Source organism: Bos taurus, chromosome 15, assembly GCF_002263795.3.
Source record: "Bos taurus isolate L1 Dominette 01449 registration number 42190680 breed Hereford chromosome 15, ARS-UCD2.0, whole genome shotgun sequence".
NCBI classification, from domain to species: Eukaryota; Metazoa; Chordata; class Mammalia; order Artiodactyla; family Bovidae; genus Bos; species Bos taurus.
The window spans coordinates 58,176,657-58,197,716 of NC_037342.1; the positions used below are offsets into that span (position 1 = coordinate 58,176,657).

The 21,060-nt window shown below is 42.5% G+C and overlaps 1 protein-coding gene across 1 annotated transcript in view; it reads right to left on the bottom strand.

Annotated features, from left to right (window-relative positions):
• LGR4 (leucine rich repeat containing G protein-coupled receptor 4) overlaps positions 1 to 20,731 on the bottom strand; it is a 105,414-nt gene extending 84,683 nt beyond the window's left edge. The window contains exon 1 of the mRNA NM_001205511.1: positions 20,547 to 20,731. Within this exon, the coding sequence (NP_001192440.1) occupies positions 20,547 to 20,731 (185 nt within the window). The remainder of the gene's footprint in view (positions 1 to 20,546) is intronic.
• Positions 20,732 to 21,060: the final 329 nt, after the last annotated feature.

Sequence of the window (21,060 nt, forward strand, 5' to 3'; positions counted from 1 at the left end):
GCTTCAATTTTCTGCTATGCTTCCTGATCGATTTTTTAACAATTGGAATGGCTTTATCAGCTATTCAGTAAGTATTCCTTCTAAAGAATTGATGCTTTTTAATTGTGGTGCTGGAGAAGACTCCTGAAAGTCCCTTGGATACCAAGGAGATCAAACCAGTCAATCCTAAAGGAAATCAACCCTAAATATTCACTGGAAGGACTGATGCTGAAGCTGAAACTCCAATATTCTGGCCATCTGATGTGAAGAGCTGATTCATTGGAAAAGACCCTGAGGCGGGAAAGCTTGAGGGCAAGAGAAAGGGACAACAGAGAAAGAGATGGATGGATAGCATCACCAACTCAATGGACATGACTTTCAGCAAACTCCAGGAGATAGTGAAGGACAGGGAAGACTTGCAGTCCAGCAGGGTGCAAAGAGTCAGACATGACTTAATGACTGAACAACAAGTATTCCTTCTACTTACTCCTTATGTTAAAAACGAGTTGGTTCTCCTAACAACTGATCATTTAAGGCAAAAATGTCCTGTAAGCATGGAAACCAAAATTGTTTATTGATACATAAACCTCCCTTAAAAACATCTTTAACTAGTGAGATACATGTGATATTCTCTAACAGTGTAGCCCTACCCAAAACAGACTGGCATACAAGCAAATTTATTGTAAAATACCCAAAGGCCCACGATACCATTGTTATTTGAGAACTTCTCTGAGAAAAGCTGAGCAGTTAACATTGTTTACATAAATGGGAAGGGATAGAATTTTGAAGCTGGGTGACAGGGACCTGGAGAGGGCAGTTCTAAAACTACGCTGCCCACTGTGTGATGTTCAGTTGCTCAGTCATGTCCAGTTCTTTGCATCCCCATGGATTATAGCCTGCCAGTCTCCTCTGTTCATGGAATTCTCCCAGCAAGAACACTGGAGAGGGGATCTTCCCAACCCAGGGATCAAATTCGCACCTCCCGTGTCTCCTGCATTGCAGGCAGATTCTTTACCACTGCCCCACCTGGGAAGCATCATGCTGCCCTCTCCCCCCACACCAAAGTGACATTAAACCATTCAAGCCTTGTTAAGTGTCTATAGAGACATGGACATATTACTCTACATGAAACAAAGTCCTAGGTAGAATTAATACTATTTCTCCTGGAAGAATATTTTCAATTCCTTGCAACCAATAGACACTTTCAATTCCACAAACTTCCACGTGGGAAATCAAACAGAACTTCGTATCTGTTGTTGCTATGAAATTAAAAATAATAACAATACTCCCGTGGAAAATTTTTCATGCATCTCCATTCCATGCCTTAGGGTCCTAGATGTAACTAAACTTATATTAAAAACTAAACAAAGACATCTCTTTGCCAACCCTGCACAAGCCTCTTGGTTTCATCCTGAAGGTCTGAGCCTCATCTTGACAGTGACCTGTTACATAATGATCCCTATACTGTGACTACAACACATGACTGTCTCACAAAACACTTCTTAAAAGTACTCAAGTTTGCTTTTAAGAGTCTAATCTTATTTTCAAAGTTGGCACAACCACTCACTTAAAATAAGAGAATGTCAACTTGAAAAAGAGAGGCTGCAAGAGAATTATTTAGTGCCATGTAGTCATCAACTTCTCTGCCTGCAACTTCAGAAAAATGCATGGCACCACTGCTCTAATGAAGAGCATCCACCAGGCACATCACACAAGAAGTGAGGCCTAAGTCACTATGTCAAAGGTATAAATTATGGTCCAAAGACAGCTCCAGGCACTGTTGAGCTTGGAATTGCTTGCTGAGCAACCATGTCGTTTCGAACAAACTCAGTGCTTAAGAGGCTAAAGGGCAGTGGAGGCAGTTATTGAAAGGAAATTTCTCCACTAGGCCAGAAAGGAATAATTAAGCCTTTGCTAGCTAAATCACATCACTGGGGTTAACAATGAAGTAATCAAGTGTAAATGGTGACAAAGCCCATCTATAGGACTCATGAAAGGAAATTAAGGTTGTGGGTAATCTAAACTATTATTGCTTAAATACCACAAAAATTAGTCCCCAAAACTTCATTCATCTATCCTCTCTTTATACAAATGTGTGTGCTTTTTGTGGGAGGCAAGAAATTGGTTAATCCAGCAATTAAGGCAAATATACTGAATCATCTGAAGTAAAACACCACTCAGCTACTAATTCACAGGCAGAAATCCAACATGATTCCCCACAATGCTTAGACTGGACCAAGTGCTCAGTAATGAAGGACCTTCATAATAGGAGATGCATATGGGATTTATTCAAATAGATGGCTAAAACCATCCAAGTGATAAATCTAATGCATATTTTATATATTACATTTCCTATGCTGCAGGGCATAGAAGAGCATTCACACACACACACAAACACACGCACAGAGCAAGGTGCAAAGTGGGGAGACAAATTTAGGGGGAAACATGAAGGACAGGCACATCATATCCAAAAACTGCTCGACAGCAATTAAAACTGGCTAAGCTCTAAAGGGAGCATAATACTGTGGATCTGATAGTTAAAAGGTCTAGATTCAGACTTCAGCTCTGCAACCTCAGGTTATTATGTCACCTCAGAGACAGTTTTCTTATATCAGGAGGGAGGAGACCAAGATTTCTACTAAGGTTTCTCAAGATTCTAAACTGATCTGGTGCAGTTGTTGTCGTAATTGTTAAGATTGTTGGAAATAATCTTAAGACTCACCAGAAGTTGCGAAAATAGTACAGAGGTTCCTACGCATCCTTCACCCAGATTTCCCAATGGCAACATCTTACATGACCAGAGTACATTAGCTAAACCAGGAAATCTACTTGAGTACAACACTATAGTGGGCTTCCCTGGTAGCTCAACTGGTAAAGAATCTGCCTGCAATGCAGGTTGGGAAGATACCTTGGAGTAAGGGATAGGCTACTCACTCCAGTATTCTTGGGCTTCCCTTGGCTCAGACGGAAAAGAATCCACCTGTAATGCAGGAGACCTCGGTTCCATCCCTCAGTTGGGAAGATCCCCTAGAGGAGAGCATGGCAACCCAGTATTCTTGCCTGAAGAGTATCTTGATTTCTAGCACAGAAAGTCCTACATCTCAGAACTCAAAAAGTCCCATTTGGGCATCCCTGATGGTTCAGATGGCAAAGAAACCGCCTGCAATTCGGGAGACCTGGGTTCAATTCCTGGGTTGGGAAGATCCCCTGGAGAAGGAAATGGCTACCTACTCCATGTTCTGGCCTGGAGAATCCATGGACATCAGAGGAGTCTGGCAGGCTACAGTCTACTGGGTCGCAAAGAGTTGGACACAACTGAGCGACTTTCACTTTCACAACACTATTATCTTAAACAACAGACCCTACTCAGATTCCACAACTTTTTAAATGCGCTCATTTTTTAAACCACAAGTATGAATTTATATAATCACCACTGCAGTCACTATAAGGAACTGCTCCCTCGCCACATAAAAACAAAAATACGGGCATATTACTCTACTTGAAACAAAGCCCTGGATAGAATGAATACTTTCAATTCTTCCTGGTAAAATATTTTCAATTCCTTGCAGAAAATAGACACTTTCAATTCCACAAACTTGGAAAATAAATATTAAAACCTCCCATAATGTTGTGGATGTTCAATAAAAAATATTCTCAGGGAAAACTCTGCTCTCACCTCTAATCCTCACTTTAGGGCACTAGACACAGCTATGTGCTCAGTCATGTCTGACTCTTTGTGACCCCATGGATGGTAGCCCGCCAGGCTCCTCTGTCCGTGGGGTTTTCCAGGCAAGAATACTTGAGGGGTTGCCATTTCCTCCTCCTTCCTAACCCAAGGATCAAGCCTGTGTCTCCTGCATTGCAGGCAGATTCTTTACCGCTTGAGCCACTGGGGAAGCCCAGAGGCAACTCCACCTATGCTAAAAACTAAATGAAATAAAATAAAGACTTCTCTTCGCCATCATGGCCCCATCACTGTACCTCTTTAGTCTCATTGTTCTCCTACCTCTAACCCTAGCCACCACTGACCAATTCTCCATCACTCTAAAATTTTGTCATTTCTAGGCTGTTTTAAATGGGATCATGCAGCAGATGTAACCTTGAGGCTGGTTTTCTTGCCCAGCATAATACCCATGGGAACTATCCATGCTTATGCACGTATCAACAGTTGGCTATCTTACTGCTGTGTAGTAGTCCACTGTATTGATATACCAGTTTATTATGGCATGTGCAAATACACGCAATGCACTGATCCTTTTATGTTTTAACTAAATTATAATTATGGGGTGGGGAGGAACTTTTAAAATCTAGTTTTGCCATTGCTTAAGATGGGTTCATATTCCAACAGATACTGACTGACTCTCTTAATCAGTAATTACCTTAATCACTCTGGGATTCAAGGCTTCCCTGGCAACTCTTAAATAGTGGTTCCCCTTCATCCTGTTTTATTTTTCTTGATAGTACTTAATATTAGCTGATCTTATATGTTTGTTGTGTTTATTTTTTTACTGTCTACCACCACCCCTACCCCAGCCCAAGCCAGCTAAGTTACATGAAGAGAGGCACACTGTCAGATATTGTCAGATATGTCAGATATGTCTGACAATATCTGTGTCTCCATCTCTAAGAACAATTCCTAATACTTACGAAATACATGCTGAACAAATTAATTTTTAAAGCAATGACTTATTAACCCAATAAGTAAATATTACTTTCGAGCTTATTTCATGAACTATTATACCAATACTAACAGCTCTCAGAAAATAGTTTGAACTGATAAAATTATTCACACAAAACTGTTTTACTCACCTCACCTACAATTTCCATCAAGTACTGGACCCTGAGAGACTGGACAATAATCAAGGGAGAAGCACAGAAAATCTCACCATCCGACAAGCATAAGCCACAGGTAACATGTCAAAGTCTCATTAAATATTAAAGATTTACATAATCAAAGAAAAGACCATCTACTCTGATAACATGCTTCCTTCTCCTTTGTTTTGTCAACATACACTGGAAGGCTACCAATGGTTCTGGGCAAGTCATACAACTAAATGCAACTGGATTTCTTCCAGGTTAAATGGAGACCGTCAACCAGACCAATAGTCTTCTACCAGCTCTTAAAAGAAGTGAACTTTCCAGAAAGGAGGGAAGGACAGAAAAATATCAGCAAAAATTTGGTTATGATTCATGTAGTTGAAATGCTGAAAAAATACTAAATAGATACAAGATCTTTAAACATGTAAATATATGTATGTGTATGTAAATATACATATATGTGTGTGAAAGTGAAAGTGGTAGTGGCTCAGTCCTGTCTGACTCTTTGCCACCCCATGGACTGTAGCCTGCCAGGCTTCCTGTCCATGAGATTTCCCAGGCAAGAATACTGGAGTGAGTTCCCATTTCCTTCTCCAGGGGATCTTTCCAACCTAGCGATCAAACCTGCATCTCCTGCACTGTAGGTGGATTCTTTACTATCTGAGCCATATAAATACATATAAATACAGCCTCTGTGCTGAGTGGCTCATAACACACACAAGATTTTTAGGACCATTGCACCAGAGACCTTTAAGATTTAGAAGGGTCTGAATCTACATTCTAAGAAGCTGAGAACACTTCAAGCCAAGAACAAACAGATTTAATCTCTCCAGAGCTAACTCCTCATCTATAAAACAAGTAGTTCATGATATCCACCATACAAAGATAAATGCCTACCTCTAAGAAGAGGACTAAAAGACACTGTCCCATATAACCCACTCAACCAAATAATCCTGGTCTGAAAAAGCAAGATCCAGCATCTCATCCACAAAACCTTATTTATTACCTGTGCACCCGCACCTCCCCCCTGCCCCCGGGGGTTTCTCCATCTATCAAATGGAAAATAAAAGCATGTGCTTTAGAGGGCTGATAGGAGTATTAAATGGATAATACATGCAAAGGCGCTTCACCAATGCCTGGTATTCAATGACATTTGTTATTTTTAGCATCTATGTTCATAACAAGATGATGATAATGGTTTATTTGTATGGCAAGACAGACCATGAAGCAGCTCTTCAAGACAAAGAATGCAACTTCAGCGAAATGAAATTGCAAAATGCTTCCAGAAGACCACCTGCAGTGTTACCAGGTAAATGACCCTCCGAGCTGGGGGCTGGTACATTCAAAATCAAAACTGTGGTCACAGATTCGGTCGTGAACAGCCCTGCTGTTAAAGGAAAGAGCACACTGATTCAAACAGGAACCCATTCAGTCTGTAAAATATTAACAGCTTAATAAACATCAGCTCACAATCCAAAAACACGGTGTTCAAGTCAACTGAAGAGTACCAGCTAAATTAATACCAAGTTGACTACATGAAATGCCTTGAGGGGGGAAAAAAAGGCTCATGGGTGATTCACTTTTATGCTGACTTCCCTATAAAAACATCTTCAACAGGAGAGGCAGGAAATTCCAGTGAGTGAAAGGGGGCAGCTATATGGAAACCATCATACTGCACACTTTGCTTTCTAATTTACTTCAGGGCTTTGGTTTAAAGAAGCACATTCAGAAATTTGTTTCTCCTTAAGAAACCAAAAAGTGAGTATGCTGACAGATTTGATCCTCATATACCATTCGAGGGAATTCCACACAAAAAAAACCAAGCCAAAAGTCACACAATAATATTTATTTTCCTGACATGGAAAAACACTATTAACATAGAAAATGATGTGAAAGCTTTTAAACAAAGATGTACAGAAAGCAAGGAGACCAAGTGAGGGAGACTTTTTTTTTTAATTCTGCTATGAATAAAACATAATTTTACCTGGTAAATTGATTTTTTTTTTTATTTTTTTGGCCAAGCTGCATGGCATGTAGGATCTTAGTTTCCTGACCAGGGATCAAACCCATGCCCACTGTAGTGAAGTGTGGAATCTTAACCACTGGACTGCCAGGGAAGTCCTGAATTGATTTCTGAACATAAGTTACTCCTAAATCAAGTGACAGTCTCCCACTGCGTGTACACATGTACATGTGTATGCTTTTTGAGGATACTTAATTTTCAATTCTGTTTTTCTCCCCCTGTAATAATCTGTAGCTTCTCACCATTTCTTTTAAATTTTAACCTTTACCTTTTCTGAAACTGTGAACTCTCCAAGTTAACTACAGGATGGACAAGTAAATACCAAACACCAACTACCACCCACGAACTGGGATGTCAGCACAAGTTACCTAACCCTTTCCAACTTCGTTTGCTCAGCCATAAAATGGGAACCATGCCACGTGTAACATGCCAAAGACACAAGAAGGCCTAGCAATTCCTTACCAAATTTCCATTTTTTTGAATCAGACTTGCCAAACACAAATGCACTAATGACGCAAAGTTTTTTCACTGTCAGCAAAATGCTCCACTTTGGTCTCATTTCCACACGAATCCTTGGGGTATCACAGTTAACTGCTGGGTATCAAAAAGAAGGCTGAGAATTCTACTTTGGTAAATGCACAGACATTTAAACATAACCAATCTTTAGCAACTTCTGCAAATGCCACATACATACCATGTTAACAATAATATTGAGGCTATAAGAAATTCCCTGGAGAAGGAAATGGCAACCCACTCCAGTATTCTTGCCTGGAGAATCCCATGGACAGAGGAGCCTGGTGGGCTGCAGTCCACGGGGTTGTAGTAATTAGGGATACCAATTACATAATTAGGGATACCAAACCTCTAAGACATTAAAATCTATACCAACATTTTCTTATTAACATATACTTACCATATGCCCCAGGAGCTCACTTCTACGTATTTATACAAGTAAAATGAAAACCTCTACATGTTCATACAAAACCCTTATATAAATATTCATAATGGCTTTATTCTCGTTATTGCCAAGAACTGGACAAACAGCAGATGTCCCTCAACTGTGGCATTGATAAAAGAATTGTGGTACATCCATATAATGGAATACCAGGGAAGCTGTGGTGGCTCAGATGATAAAGAATCTGCCTGCAAAAAAAAGAAAAAGAATCTGCCTGCAATGCAAGAGACACACGTTCAATCCCTGGGTCGGGAAGATCCCCTTGAGAAGAAAATGGCAACTCACTCCAGTATTCTTGCTTGAAGAATTCCATGGACAGAGGAGCCTCGCAGGCTATAGTCCATGGAGTTGCAAACAGTCAGACATGACTGAGTGACTAACACACTACTCTACTAAATATAATGAATACTCCTTGACAATAAAAAGGAATATTACACATAGAAACCCAACAAGACGGTAACGACATGGTAGAATCTCAAACGCATTACGGTAAGTCAAAGAAGCCAGGCACAAGACTATAATCTGTTGCTTTCCATGTACCACTTACATTCTGCTGCTGCTACTGCTGCTAAGTCCCTTCAGTCGTGTCCGACTCTGTGCAACCCCATAGACGGCAGCCCACCAGGCTCCTCCATCCCTGGGATTCTCCAGCAAGAACACTGGAGTGGGTTGCCATTTCCTTCTCCAATGCATGAAAGTGAAAAGGGAAAGTGAAGTCACTCAGTCATGTCTGACTCAACAATCCCATGAACTGCAGCCTACCAGGCTCCTCCGTCCATGGGATTTTCCAGGCAAGAGTACTGGAGTGGGTTGCCATTGCCTTCTCTGACTTACATTCTGGTAAGTGCAAAATAATATGTGACCCAAGGCAGAAGAGAGATCATCAGTTGCCAGGGACCAGAAGTGGGGAGACAGGTTGACTACCAAGGGCACAGGGGGGGTGATGGGGATGTTCTAGATCTGAACAGTGTTGGTGGTTATATTCCTGTACACTAGAAAGGGTGAGCTTTTAAGATTGAGAGGTTTAGGGGAGTTTTCTCCATGAATTCATAGTTACGAAGATCAGTTAAGCAGTCAAAGAAGGAAGACGGAACACCAGTTATTTTAGAATAAACATACAGAGTCACTAACAGAAAGTGAGGGGAACCTCAAATAGACTCATTCATGAATAATTGGAAAACCAAAAGTTTTTAAAATATAAACTCCCAAGAACTTCTTAAAATGTAACTTTCCAAATTTAAAGGAAATGTATCATAATCAAGCACTACAAAAGGAATTCATATAAGAAACCATGAGAGGCAGCAATGTCTATTTAGCATGTTGATTTACAGCAAATTTTCAGTAATGAGAGCAAGAACCATCAGAAATATCTTCTACATAGCTGAGTCCCTTTGCTGTCCATATGAAACTATCACAACATTGTTAATTGGCTATACTTTAATATAAAATTTAAAAAATGTTTTAAAAGGAAATACCTTCTAGATGAGATGTATACATTTAAATATTTGCTTCTATCAGGGATAAAACAGGGATAAAACTCACTTCCTTTTCAAGCTGTCATCCACTCTTGACAAAACCAGCCAGCACGTCTAAGAAACAATAGAACTAGAAATTCAAGCTCGGGTAACTTAAGGGCTGGAAAGGACCCTGACGAAATCTATGTCGTTATTTCCTCCGCCAAAGTCATGAATCTTCTCATCTTTGGTGTCATAGGGTGCTGCTTTTTTCCACCCCCTCTTCTGCAATGCCACATCAGCCAGGGTAGTGCCAAGGGCAAATTCTTTTAATGCAGAAGAAGACCTGAAAAAGACAGCAGTTGATTTACCCCTCTTTTCCACATTCTTGGCCCTCTCCTGCTACACCTGCCGACAAGCCTCCACACTGTGGATTTAGATGCCACAAAGCAAAGCCGTTAATGCTCGCTGAACTGAAACCAAGTCCCCAGTAGAAGCTGGTGCTATGCGACAGAAACCTTAAAGGTCAATGTGGTGGGCCTTGGCTAGCAGGAGAATGATCAATGGACCTCCTTCTGCAGATTGACAAGAAGATAAACATCAAGGCTGACAGTCCTCAAGGCATATTCTATCATTCTATCCATCAAACGGACGCCACATATCAAACCTGGGAGAATAGCCTTAAAACATTCCAAATACACACACAAATTCCCTTTGGTGAAATAACTGATCTAGTAGAAAACCCCACTATGGAAGCTGGTCATATAAAGTTAAATCAAACTAATATTAGACACTGATTTATCCAAAACATGAGATTGGCTTTCCACAGAATGTAATGGGGCTTTGGGAAACACAGTCTGATTGCTAACAGCAGAGCCTGTGGTTAGCACACAAACTTGCCAACTTACCATGAAGGATGAAGCCTTCTGCTGCATGCCCTCACAGCCCCAGACTGTTTGCAAAGGGCAGGGATGAAATATTCCATATGTTTTCTTTGTCAGTGACATGGCTATTGAAAGCAAGGCCATGGTAGTCTCCCTGCTGAGGGACTGGGTCAAGCTATTCATGTGTAACCAGGCAGATGTCAAGATGGTAATGGGAAAAACATCTCAAACATTTTTTTTTTTTTTTTTTTAGAGAAAGAGACTGGGGTAGAAAATGCACAACTGTATTTGAAACCCTCAGCCAATCTAAATAGGTTGTTAGCACTTTTGCATGTGTTAGCTGCTGCTCTGGCTTTACTATTCATTTTCAAAAATCAGAGCTAAACTGAAACCCAGAAAAGTTTTTAAGGTTTCTGAGAAAGATTTAAGTGTGCTTACCAAGAATGTCATATAACTTTTGAGCAATGTGTGAAAGATTTTAAAGAAGGGATTTTAGTTCTAAAATTACTCCAAGGATAATAAGCTTTTCTTTATCCATAAAACACAAGCATTGGTCTCAAACATTAAAAAAAAACCAAAACACAGGTATCCAATAACAAGTAAAATATCAAAGTACTTAAAAGAGAAAGTAATCTTATAATCTGCATATTGTTACAAAGTGATATGAAGAGACAAGAACCCAGCTAAACTGTCAAACCTGAACAAATCTTATCCATCCCCAATATGGAAAGTGATGAGAAACTGCTGGGCACTCACTGGCATGAGGTTTCTTAAATTTACTGCATGAAAATCCTCAGTGTTCGAAAGTCTGGAAGCAGAAAATGAGTGTCTAGAGATTACATCTTCTCCCCTGGTGGTCAAATGGTTAAGAATCCACCTACCAGTGCAGGGGACACGGGTTGGATCCCTGGTCTGGGAGGATTCCACACGCTGTGGAGCAACTAAGCCCACAGCACAGCACAACTGCTGACCCCGCGCTCTGCAACATAAGAAGCCGCTACAACGAGAAACCCACGCACCGCAAGGAAGAGCAGCCCCCACTAGAGAAAACCCTCATGCGGCAACGAAGACTGCACAGCCAGAAAATAATTAATTAAATTTAAAAAAATAAATAAAGATCACACTGACACTGTCTCAGGTTACCTGCCCATTTACAATGAGGAGAAACAAGGTGTCCGCCTATTAGGAGAGCATCCTTTGACTTGACCAGCCATCTCAGGGAAGCAATGGCCAGCCAGAGACTAAGGCAAGAAAGCATGATTTTCCCTGAGCTCTCTCCTCTAGAGAAACTGTAACCTCCAACCATTAGGCTTTCTTGTTGCAAAGGGAGCAGCACCACCTACAAGAAGGGATCTTGATAAAAACATACACATTGTCCTTTCTCCACCAGGATCTTTACAGTTTTCTGAATGAAAAGTCTGCTAGCCAAGGAGACATTTTCCCATTAGTATGAGGCTCACTGTGAAGTTTCCAACAGGCTATGAACCTGATATACATTCAAAGAACCAGAGAAACAGAGTTTAGAATTCTAAATCTAAATTACTTAAAGGGATAGCACACATAGACAACTGCTTAGTCACTCGCCAAGGAAATGACATAATGTAATGGGTCCTTCAGTTCAGTTCAGTTGCTCAGTCGTGTCCGACTCTTTGCAACCCCATGGACTGCAGCACGCCAGGCCTCCCTGTCCATTACCAACTCCCGGAGTTTACTCAAACTCACGTCCGAGTCAGTGATGCCATCCAACCATCTCATCCTCTGTCATCCCCTTCTCCTCCTGCCTTCAATCTTTCCCAGCATCAGGGTCTTTTCAAATGAGTTAGTTCTTCACATTGGAGAAGGCAATGGCACCCCACTCCAGTACTCTTGCCTGGAAAATCCCATGGAGGGAGGAGCCTGGTGGGCTGCAGTCCATGGGGTCACTAAAAATCAGACATGACTGAGCGACTTCACTTTCACTTTTCACTTTCATGCATTGGAAAAGGAAATGGCAACCCACTCCAGTGTTCTTGCCTGGAGAATCCCAGGGACGGGGGAGCCTGGTGGGCTGCCGTCTATGGGGTCACACAGAGTCGGACACGACTGAAGCGACTTAGCAGCAGCAGTTCTTCACATCAGGTGGCCAAAGTATTGGAGTTTCAGCTTCAGCATCACTACTTCCAATGAATATTCAGGACTTATTTCCTTTAGGATCTCCCTGCAGTCCAAAGGATTCTCTTACGGTCACTCAAACAGGTCATGCTGAAATTTCTTACATATGACCCTTGAAGTCAAGTGAACTCCTTTTGCAGATGGAAAAGCCGATGGCCCAAGGGATTAAGTGATATCCCCAGGACTTCCCTGGTGGATATCAGGGAAGCTTCCAGAAGTAAAGAATCTGCCTGCATGCTGCAGAGCAGCTAAGCCTGTGCTCTACAACTACTGAGCATGTATGCCTAGAGCCTGTGCTCTGCAACAAGAGAAGCCAAGAGTTACCACCACTTGCTGCAAATGAAGACAGCCCACACAGCAACTAAGAGTCAGTGTGGCCAAAATTTTTTTTAATTCTTTAAAAAAAAAAAAAGTGATCTCCCCAAGTGCGCAGATTGAGGATCTCAGAGGTCTTGATTCCTGGAAACCACACTTTCAAAAATTAAACCATTTCTGAAGTCTTGTTCATAAAAACAGGTGCATAAAAAGAACACTGAAGAGTAGACAGTGACATAAAAAACTGGATTATGAGACCATGGATCCAAAATGACCTTGAGGAGAGCAGAAGACCAACCTGAAAAGTTTTTCTTTGTTACAAAGATAAGAAAACATTAAGATTTTAAAACACACACCACTAATCAAACGAGACGAACTAGCAGTAGCACCGAATAGATGAGAAGTGGGATTATAATAAACTGCTAAGTTCCAGTCAGTAAATCCACATGTAATGTTTTTATAATAAGTGAAAGCGCTAGTCACTCAGTCATGACCAACTCTTGGAGACTCCATGGGCTGTAGTTCACCAGGCCCCTCCGTCCATGGGATTCTCCAGGCAAGAATAATGGTGTGTGTTGCCATTTCCTTCTCTGGGGGATCTTTTCAACCCAGGGTTTGAACCTTGGTCTCCTGCCTTGCAGGCAGATTCTTTACCATCTGAGCCACCAGGGAAATCAAGCTTTAAAACATGATACTAAATGTTAAAATGCATTGAATATTCCTTTCTTAACTCTGATCAAATTGTAGAATTCTGTACATGCTTGATGTGAGATAAGGAGAGCCTGAAAAGGAGGTCTCCTCTCTCCTGAGAAAAATCTAGTCTGCCAAGCCCTTCTCATAGTATCCATATCATTTATATACTTTCTCTGAGGGCCTTTTAGCATGAAGCTTACCTGGTAGGTAAATAGGTAAAGCCAGAAGTTAATCAACATCATAGCCCAATCTCCACTGTTTCAGAGAGAAGACTGCCAACTTGGAACCACACCTCCTACCTTGCACTTCCAAACAAGAAGTGTGAATCAGAGTGAAACTTCTGATGGCCAACTGTCTATCTCGCTAGGAAAACAGCTCCAGTCAAGCTCTTCAGGGCAGTCAGATGTCACCACTTGTACTGGGTGACTGTGGCTTATACTGAGAGCTCCATGTGGGTCCTCAGACCCTGGAGGGAATGGACAAGTGGGGTCCCAAGCAATCCTAGGCCCATTCCTCAGTCATGCTTCCCACAGCACCAAGGGAAAGGTGCCATCTCCTTGCCAAAGTTATGTTGCCCTACCTGGAAAGGAAAATTTCCCCACAGAAGACTTTAAAAATATACAGGAATGGGGAGAATCCAACTTACGATTTTTCTGGATCCCAGGCTCTGAAATCTGATTCAAAGAATAAAAATATTCTGCTGTCAGTGTGCATTTCCATTCTTTTAATGGTCAGTTTTATATTTAAAACTTTGTTTAAAAAAAGCTACATTCTCCTAGGGTAAAAATAAAGGCGGGGGGAGCTAAAACTCAAGGAGATTACTTAACTTTTTACTTGATTCAGAATACTTAAATACAAATGAAACATGAAGGATAAAGTATCATTAACTATCCCATAATAGATTAAATATGCTTTCCCACTACATGTTTTCTCACTAGCACAGACAGCAGACCAGACTGGGATCTAAACGTATACTGTCTTGGTCCAGCTGCCTCCCAAAATATCTATGGTTTACATTTCCTTACAAGGATATTCTTATATTCTTAATGGGCCAACATAGCTGCCAAGAGGGGTGGTTCAATGTTTTTCTCACAAGATCTTTCAGTACAGTAAAGCTAAGAGAACTATCAAAATATATGTTTTTAATGTTCATTATACTCTTAGATGGACATACCTGAACCCCAATCATTTGCATTTAAAATAAGAGATGCCAAAAGACAAATCTTACTGCAGGGGTGGAGGGACTAGGCTAGCATGCTCTTTTAACTAGTAAAATATGTAACGGTATCAAAACATACTTTAGAGACTAAAAACAACCACCCATTCAGAGTTTTAACTGCCTGTACAGAACGCACAATACTTCTATACATTTGCTAAAAACAGTCCCAGCCATATAAAAAGTTTAATAACAAATATTTGTCTATGGGTGGGTGATTTCAGAGTACACTACAAGATAACCACATCTTGCCATTTAAAGAGGGTATTTGAGTAGTAACTTGCTCAAGTCTTTAGAAAGTTGAGATGTTACTAAATGTATATGAACTAGAAAATCATTTCTAAACTCAGTTTTGAATTCATTCAATTTCAGACAGTAGAGCGGATACCTGGCCTGCTGTCTGCCCATCAAGTGTTGAAACACAAAAGAAATATCTGGGAAGGCAAACAAATTAGTTATTGTGTAAGAGTACTGATTTGTTAAATGCCTTAACTGTTTTTTCTTCACTGACAGACTTTAAAGCTAAAGTATTTTATTATCCTCAATGAATCTTTCGAAAAACTACACTTCACTGAACAAAACTGGGGGGAAAAAGGGAAAAAATTAGCCATACCCTTGTCTATATAGGAAAACAAGCTTTTGGCATCGCCGAAAACTTGAAGGCTGCAGGAGGCAATTAAAGAGCAAGCTAGATAATACATTTCTAAAGTCAAAACCTTGATCTCTAGTTTAAAAAAAAAAATGAAAAGAAAAGCTGTCTTATCAAGTTACATTAGTTACATTTTCCAGAGTTAAAGGCACATTGGGGAGGGTTTAACTTTTAACCCAGGTATACTGATAAATACTGAGCTTTTATGGAAATATATCTTTTTTTTAAAGAGAAAAAGTGAAAAACAGTCTTGGAAAAATTTCAGAGTCACTGAAAGAGTCTTACAACTTGCTAGACCATCTATACAGATTTAGAGAGACTGAAAGCAGTGAGAGCCATTAGTCACCAATATCCATTACTTCTTGATAAGAAAAACGGGAATAAAAGGATAAATAAGCACAACCAAGGAGACCAAAGACCAAAATCCAAACTCGCAGGCTGTCAGTGCTTTCTACTATAAAGATGACTAAAATAAGAATTTGAGAGATAACCTGACAGAGGCCAAGAAAATGCCCAAACTTGCCTGGATCCACCTACTAGTACAGAACTTTGATCTTCCCTAAGAGATTAAGTTGTCAAATGTTACCTTATGACTCTAATGGTAAGAGCCAAGTGCCTGGACATTAAATGCTTGTGATACCATAACTGTCATTAGCATTGAGTTGGGCTGAGAATCATAAAATATTAGTGGTTACCACAAGCCTTCAGGAGCCCCAGAAGGAGAGTCACTGGTTTAAACCCTGGGTACAACTCAGACCACACCCAGCACATTGTTGCCTTGTGAGGCAGTGTGTTTCCCAGTCAATGGACACATTCCAGTAGAGTTGGACAATTGGAGAAGTGTTCTGGGGTGGGGGAGAGATTTCAGGATTGAGACACCTACACTACTCTTAACACAAGAGAGAGATCAGACAAACGTATTGGGAAAAACTCAAATCAAACAGAAAGAAAACTCTTGGCAGTAAGAGTTGTTTACTTCCTTATTCTCAGGTGAAGAAACCAAGGCCCTGAAGGGTTAAGTATGTCACCACTCAAGGTCACCTGTGTGATTTATTGACAGATCTGGAAACCAGCTTTCTGTATTCCCAGCAGAATGCTCTTTCCTCTTGAATTGAAAGAAAATCCAGCAGTTCACTAGTTTGTGGAATGAAGGACCTGTACTTAAAGATGTTCATATATTGCCCTTGTTTAGAACAAAGTTGCCTGGTATATAACACAAATACTTCTCTAGAAAGACAGCCCACAGAAAATAAGCTAACAATGAAATTTACAGAGAGTAATTCAGACACCAAGATATCAAGACTTGACCATCAAAAAAGGCATAAACATTTAGCCACTGATTACTGACCTACCTGGGAATACAACTAACATTAGAGGAAACATAAGAAAATATTTTCAAATAATACTGTTAAAAGAAAGGTGCTTGGTATCATGAAAAAAGTACACCTTAGGGAAGAATTTGAGATGATGCTTCCCAAAGAAGAAAAAACAACAGATTATTTTTTAAAACCCTTCAAAGCCCCTCAGGTAACCATCAATTTTATATAGAAAGCTTGCTAACCTGCCTCTGTACAGGGTACGCACACTGTGAAGGCTGGAGAGATTATGACTAATTACATGGAAGTGAGGACGTTGAGTAACTTTTTGTACAGTATCCAAATTACTGAAACAGAGTGATTTTATTTTCCAAGTGTGAAGCCATACCGACAGGAAACAAGCGGGGCTATTCTACCCCAGCAAAGCGCCTTAGCTAGTCAGGCATTCTGCAACAAGTCTCCATGGCAAATTTCCTAACACACACTTCTAAACACAAAGAACTCTTCCTCAGAGTGAGTGGCAATAAATAGGCTTGTGCAACTTCAACTAGAAGGATATTCAGATCCTTCTGGGATCTTTTCACGAAAGCAGCAGAACGCTATAGTCACCTTGCCATCCTAAAATTGTGAAAGGATTATAAAATCATAGAACATCTGGAAGCTACAAGCAGCCTAAATAGGACCTAGGGAATCCAATGACTTCATTTTTCCAATGAAAAACTGTCACCCACCTCCCGAAAAAAAAGGTAGAATGACTTGCTCAAGGCCACCCAATTACTGAGTAGCATGGTAAGAACTATTACAGTCAAGAGCTCAAACCCACTACCCTCTCCACAAAGCCACAGAAACAGCCTTTATAATCCTAAAACTATGCACCAGATATAACCTAGGATGTGGAAATTTGTGTCCCTACAGGTCTCAAATTTTGTGGCCACACAAACCAGAGAACATACATTCACAATCCCTTCCCCACCTCCACCGTGACTTCATCTCTTTATCTCCCCATCAAGAATCTTGGAACACAGGTGATTAAGACAGACCTTATTAGATCTAATAGAGGAATAACCTTGAATCTTTTTGATTAAAAATACACGTTGGAATTTTAATACTAGTCAGAGCACTTCCTTTCAAACATGTCAGGGTGAAGTGTGACAAGCCATTGCACTGTGACACAGGATGGGGAACTGCTGCTGCGAAATATAAATAATCACTACAGGTGCAGCCGATGCTGTGAACACAAGAATCTCATCAACAATACTGAGGATTAGATCTGATTTTGCCCCTAGACTTGGATAAAGCAGCTTTCGGCAGGAAATAGACACTGTTAGACTGAACAAGTTTAAACGAGCCTGAAGGAGAAGAAGCAGGTAGCCTCCTCACTCTGGGGCCTTCTCAGATCTGGACAAAAGGCTAAATGCTGAGAATGCGGAGTTTGGCAATCCCGTGTGGGAATGAGGGCTGAATTCCAATCCCCAATTCTGCCCCTTGGTGTGCCCTGAAGTCCTTATTTATTCACTGCAACATTTTTAAAGTGCTTCCTGGGTACCGGGCTCTGTGCAACTCCACGTTGAATAAAATAAAATCCCTGCTCTGTCGACCAAGAGTCTCCAATATGGGATGTGTACACCCCTGAGTGAGGTGAAGGTGAGATGCCACTGATGAATGACAAAAAAATACAAGAACTGATTTAAAATTATAGTCTCATCGTTTTGACTTCTATTTTTGTGATTACCATTTTACAGATAACTAAATAGGCCTTGGTGCCCATGCTCCAGAAGTTAGAAAATCAGTCAATCAAAGTTTGGGAACCCTTGATCTAGTCCCTTGGTGTGTAGCTTAGGCTCACCAAAGCTGTGATGGGACAGCAAATCAGAAGTACTTGCAAACAGACCACGGGTGATTCCAAGATGTCTTGTAAGATCAACTGTTGAATGGGCAGATCATAGCACCCACCCCTCCCCAATGTGGCTTTTGAAGTCACTGATTTTCCAAAATGCAAATATACTGACCTTGTGACGCCCTTTACATGCACTGGTCATATAACATATACTTTTAAGGGTGAAATGGAGAGTATTCAGGTGAAATAAGGAGTTGTCAGGTGTATAATACTCTACAGGTCATGAAGTGAAGAAGAAAATGTAACACAAGTGCCCACTACCACAGCTCAGAAAGTGCTACGATGATGCTAGTTTAGGCAATCTGATCTGGACTGGTGCCAATTATCTTCATGTTTCCCAAGCCATCCAGTCACTTGTGTAAGGCTCAAAGTCAAAAACAGGACATTGGTGAATTCTAAAGAAAGATGTCTGATGCTGTATAGCAAGGAGTGCACTCTCATAAAAATGTTGTATTTCTTTGTGCTTTTTAGGTAATAAGGTAAAACAGCCCTTTTCCTTACAGAGCAGGCAAGACTAGTCATTAAAACTCAAGGAATCTGCTCACAAGGTCTTTTCAACTGGTCAAAATAGTAAAAGTATGCTTTTCTCTCTGGGGCTTGAAAGAATTGTCAGGGAAAGGTACCTCTTCTGCAATGAATTCCCTAAAAGTTTAAAGAGGTCTTGGGGGAAAAAACAGTCCCATCCCCTCTACCTAGTCTTCTTTCCTTCTGGTTCCCCACTCCCACCCCAACTTTTCCACATAATGTATCTTTTGTAGGCAAAATGCTCCTCACTGCAAAGTTAACATTTTTCATGGAAAAGTTAAATTTCACCTTATTGAAGGAAAATGACTTCAATTATGTAACTTCAAGCTGAAAGGAGGGGGATAAAAAAAGAGGAGTGGTGGTGGCCAAAGAATGACACCGGTTCCAAGGCAACTGGCCACAATACTCAAAAAAAAAAAAACACCCATTGGCAGACGGCAAGCAGAACAGTTCCCACCACCCACCTGGAGACAGCAATACTCTGGCCTGAATAGAGAGGATTCTCCATGGGGGTCTGCTCTTTCCAACTGTCTAGGTCTAAGAGATCCCCCTCAGGAGGTATAAGGTAAAAGGAAATTCCCTTTACCCAAGGCCTTTCAGAACCCCTTTCTCTCTCAGTTCTTTCACTGCCCTTGATTTAATCTGGCCACACAGCACAAGGAGGAACAGGAGCCTACCCCAAGCCCGGCACTCAATTATCCTACTCTTTCTCTACGGAGGCCATTTGCCAATGCCACCTCCGGCACCTATTTCAGATTCTTCTTTTCTGAAGCGAATGTCTAAAAGCAGAGACTGTCCCCATTTGTGGAGAGGGTCTGTGGAAGTCAGAACCATTTGAGCGACTTCCCCAACCTCGGGGAGCTCAAAAGGAAAGTTCTCCTGGTTAAGCAACAACAGAAAACGGCTACCTTTCGAGACGGGCAGAGTTTATGCTCTAGTACTTTCATTTTCCTCCAGTATCCTGTACTTCAGGTCAGCATTCCTTCTTTAAAAGGCCTTGTTGGGTAAGAAGACTAATACATTCAGAGAAACCTGCAATTTCCCCTCCTTCTCCCTTGTTTTGGCCTGGCTTCCCCGCGCGCTCCAGAACCCCAGGCGCTGGCTGATGAGTCCGGAGTGCAAGCGGACCCAGGTGCCAGGTTGCTCTCCCCGGACAGAGCCAAACAGGAAGGCCACTGGCCCTGACTACCGTACAGGTGTTTCTTCTCCCCACATGCTGGAACTCGGGAGGCTCCAGGTGCTTCCCCACGAAAACCTCCTCGGTCTCAGACTCGGGCCAAGTTCGAGGCGCCCTCACCCCTAACGCCTGCAAAGCTCTTGCCAGCTGAGCAGGGGGCCCGGGTGAGAAGAGAAAGTCGCGTGAAAAGGTTGCCAAGGGCAAGCGTTTCCAGATTCCTCTTTCCTCCTCGGCCCCAGATGCACTTGAGAGTTAGGGGGTGTGGGGGAGCTGATGATCGTGCCCTTAAAGCCTGGGAAAAAAAGCTACACGGGTCTCGGACCCGGATTGGCAAAGCTGGGGAAGCCCGTGGCGCTGGAGTGAGTGCCAAAGAGGTGCCGGCGCCCCCTCCCCCCCCTCCTCGGCACATTGCGGGGGGTGGGGGTGGGATGGGATCGGCCACTGGCTCCGCCCCCCGGCGCCCTCACCCCGGGCGCCCCCGCAGCCCGACTCACAGCAATTGGGTGAAAGCGCTGAGCCCCTCGGGCACGGCCGTCAGCCCCTTCCCGGAGCAGTCCACCCGACGGTCTCCGTCGCAGCTACAGGGCGCCGCGCAGAGAGGCGGCGCCGCGCCGCTGGGCTCGGCTGAGCCGCGCAGCCCCAGGGCGAGGAAGCAGAGCAACCCCAGCGGGCCCGGCATTGCTGCGGCCGCCACCCGCGCCGGCCTCTCCCGCGGCGCCGCTCGCTCGGCGCGCCTCCGCCGCCCTCCGACGCCCCCCGCCGCCCTGGGCGGCAGGCCTGCGGGTTGGGCCGGGGGCTCTCCTCTCTCGGCAGTCACGCGGGCTCGGCTCCTTCAACAGTCCGCGGCAGCAGCGCAGGAACGCGGCGCTCCGGAGTTTCGCCCTTCCCGCTGCTCCATGGAAGCGCAGAGGCAGCCCCAGGTCCTCCCGCGGCTCAGGCCAGCCGGCCCGGCCGGGCGCAGCTGCGGGGGCCGCGCTCTGCCATCGCACCCGCCTCCTGGTCCCCGGC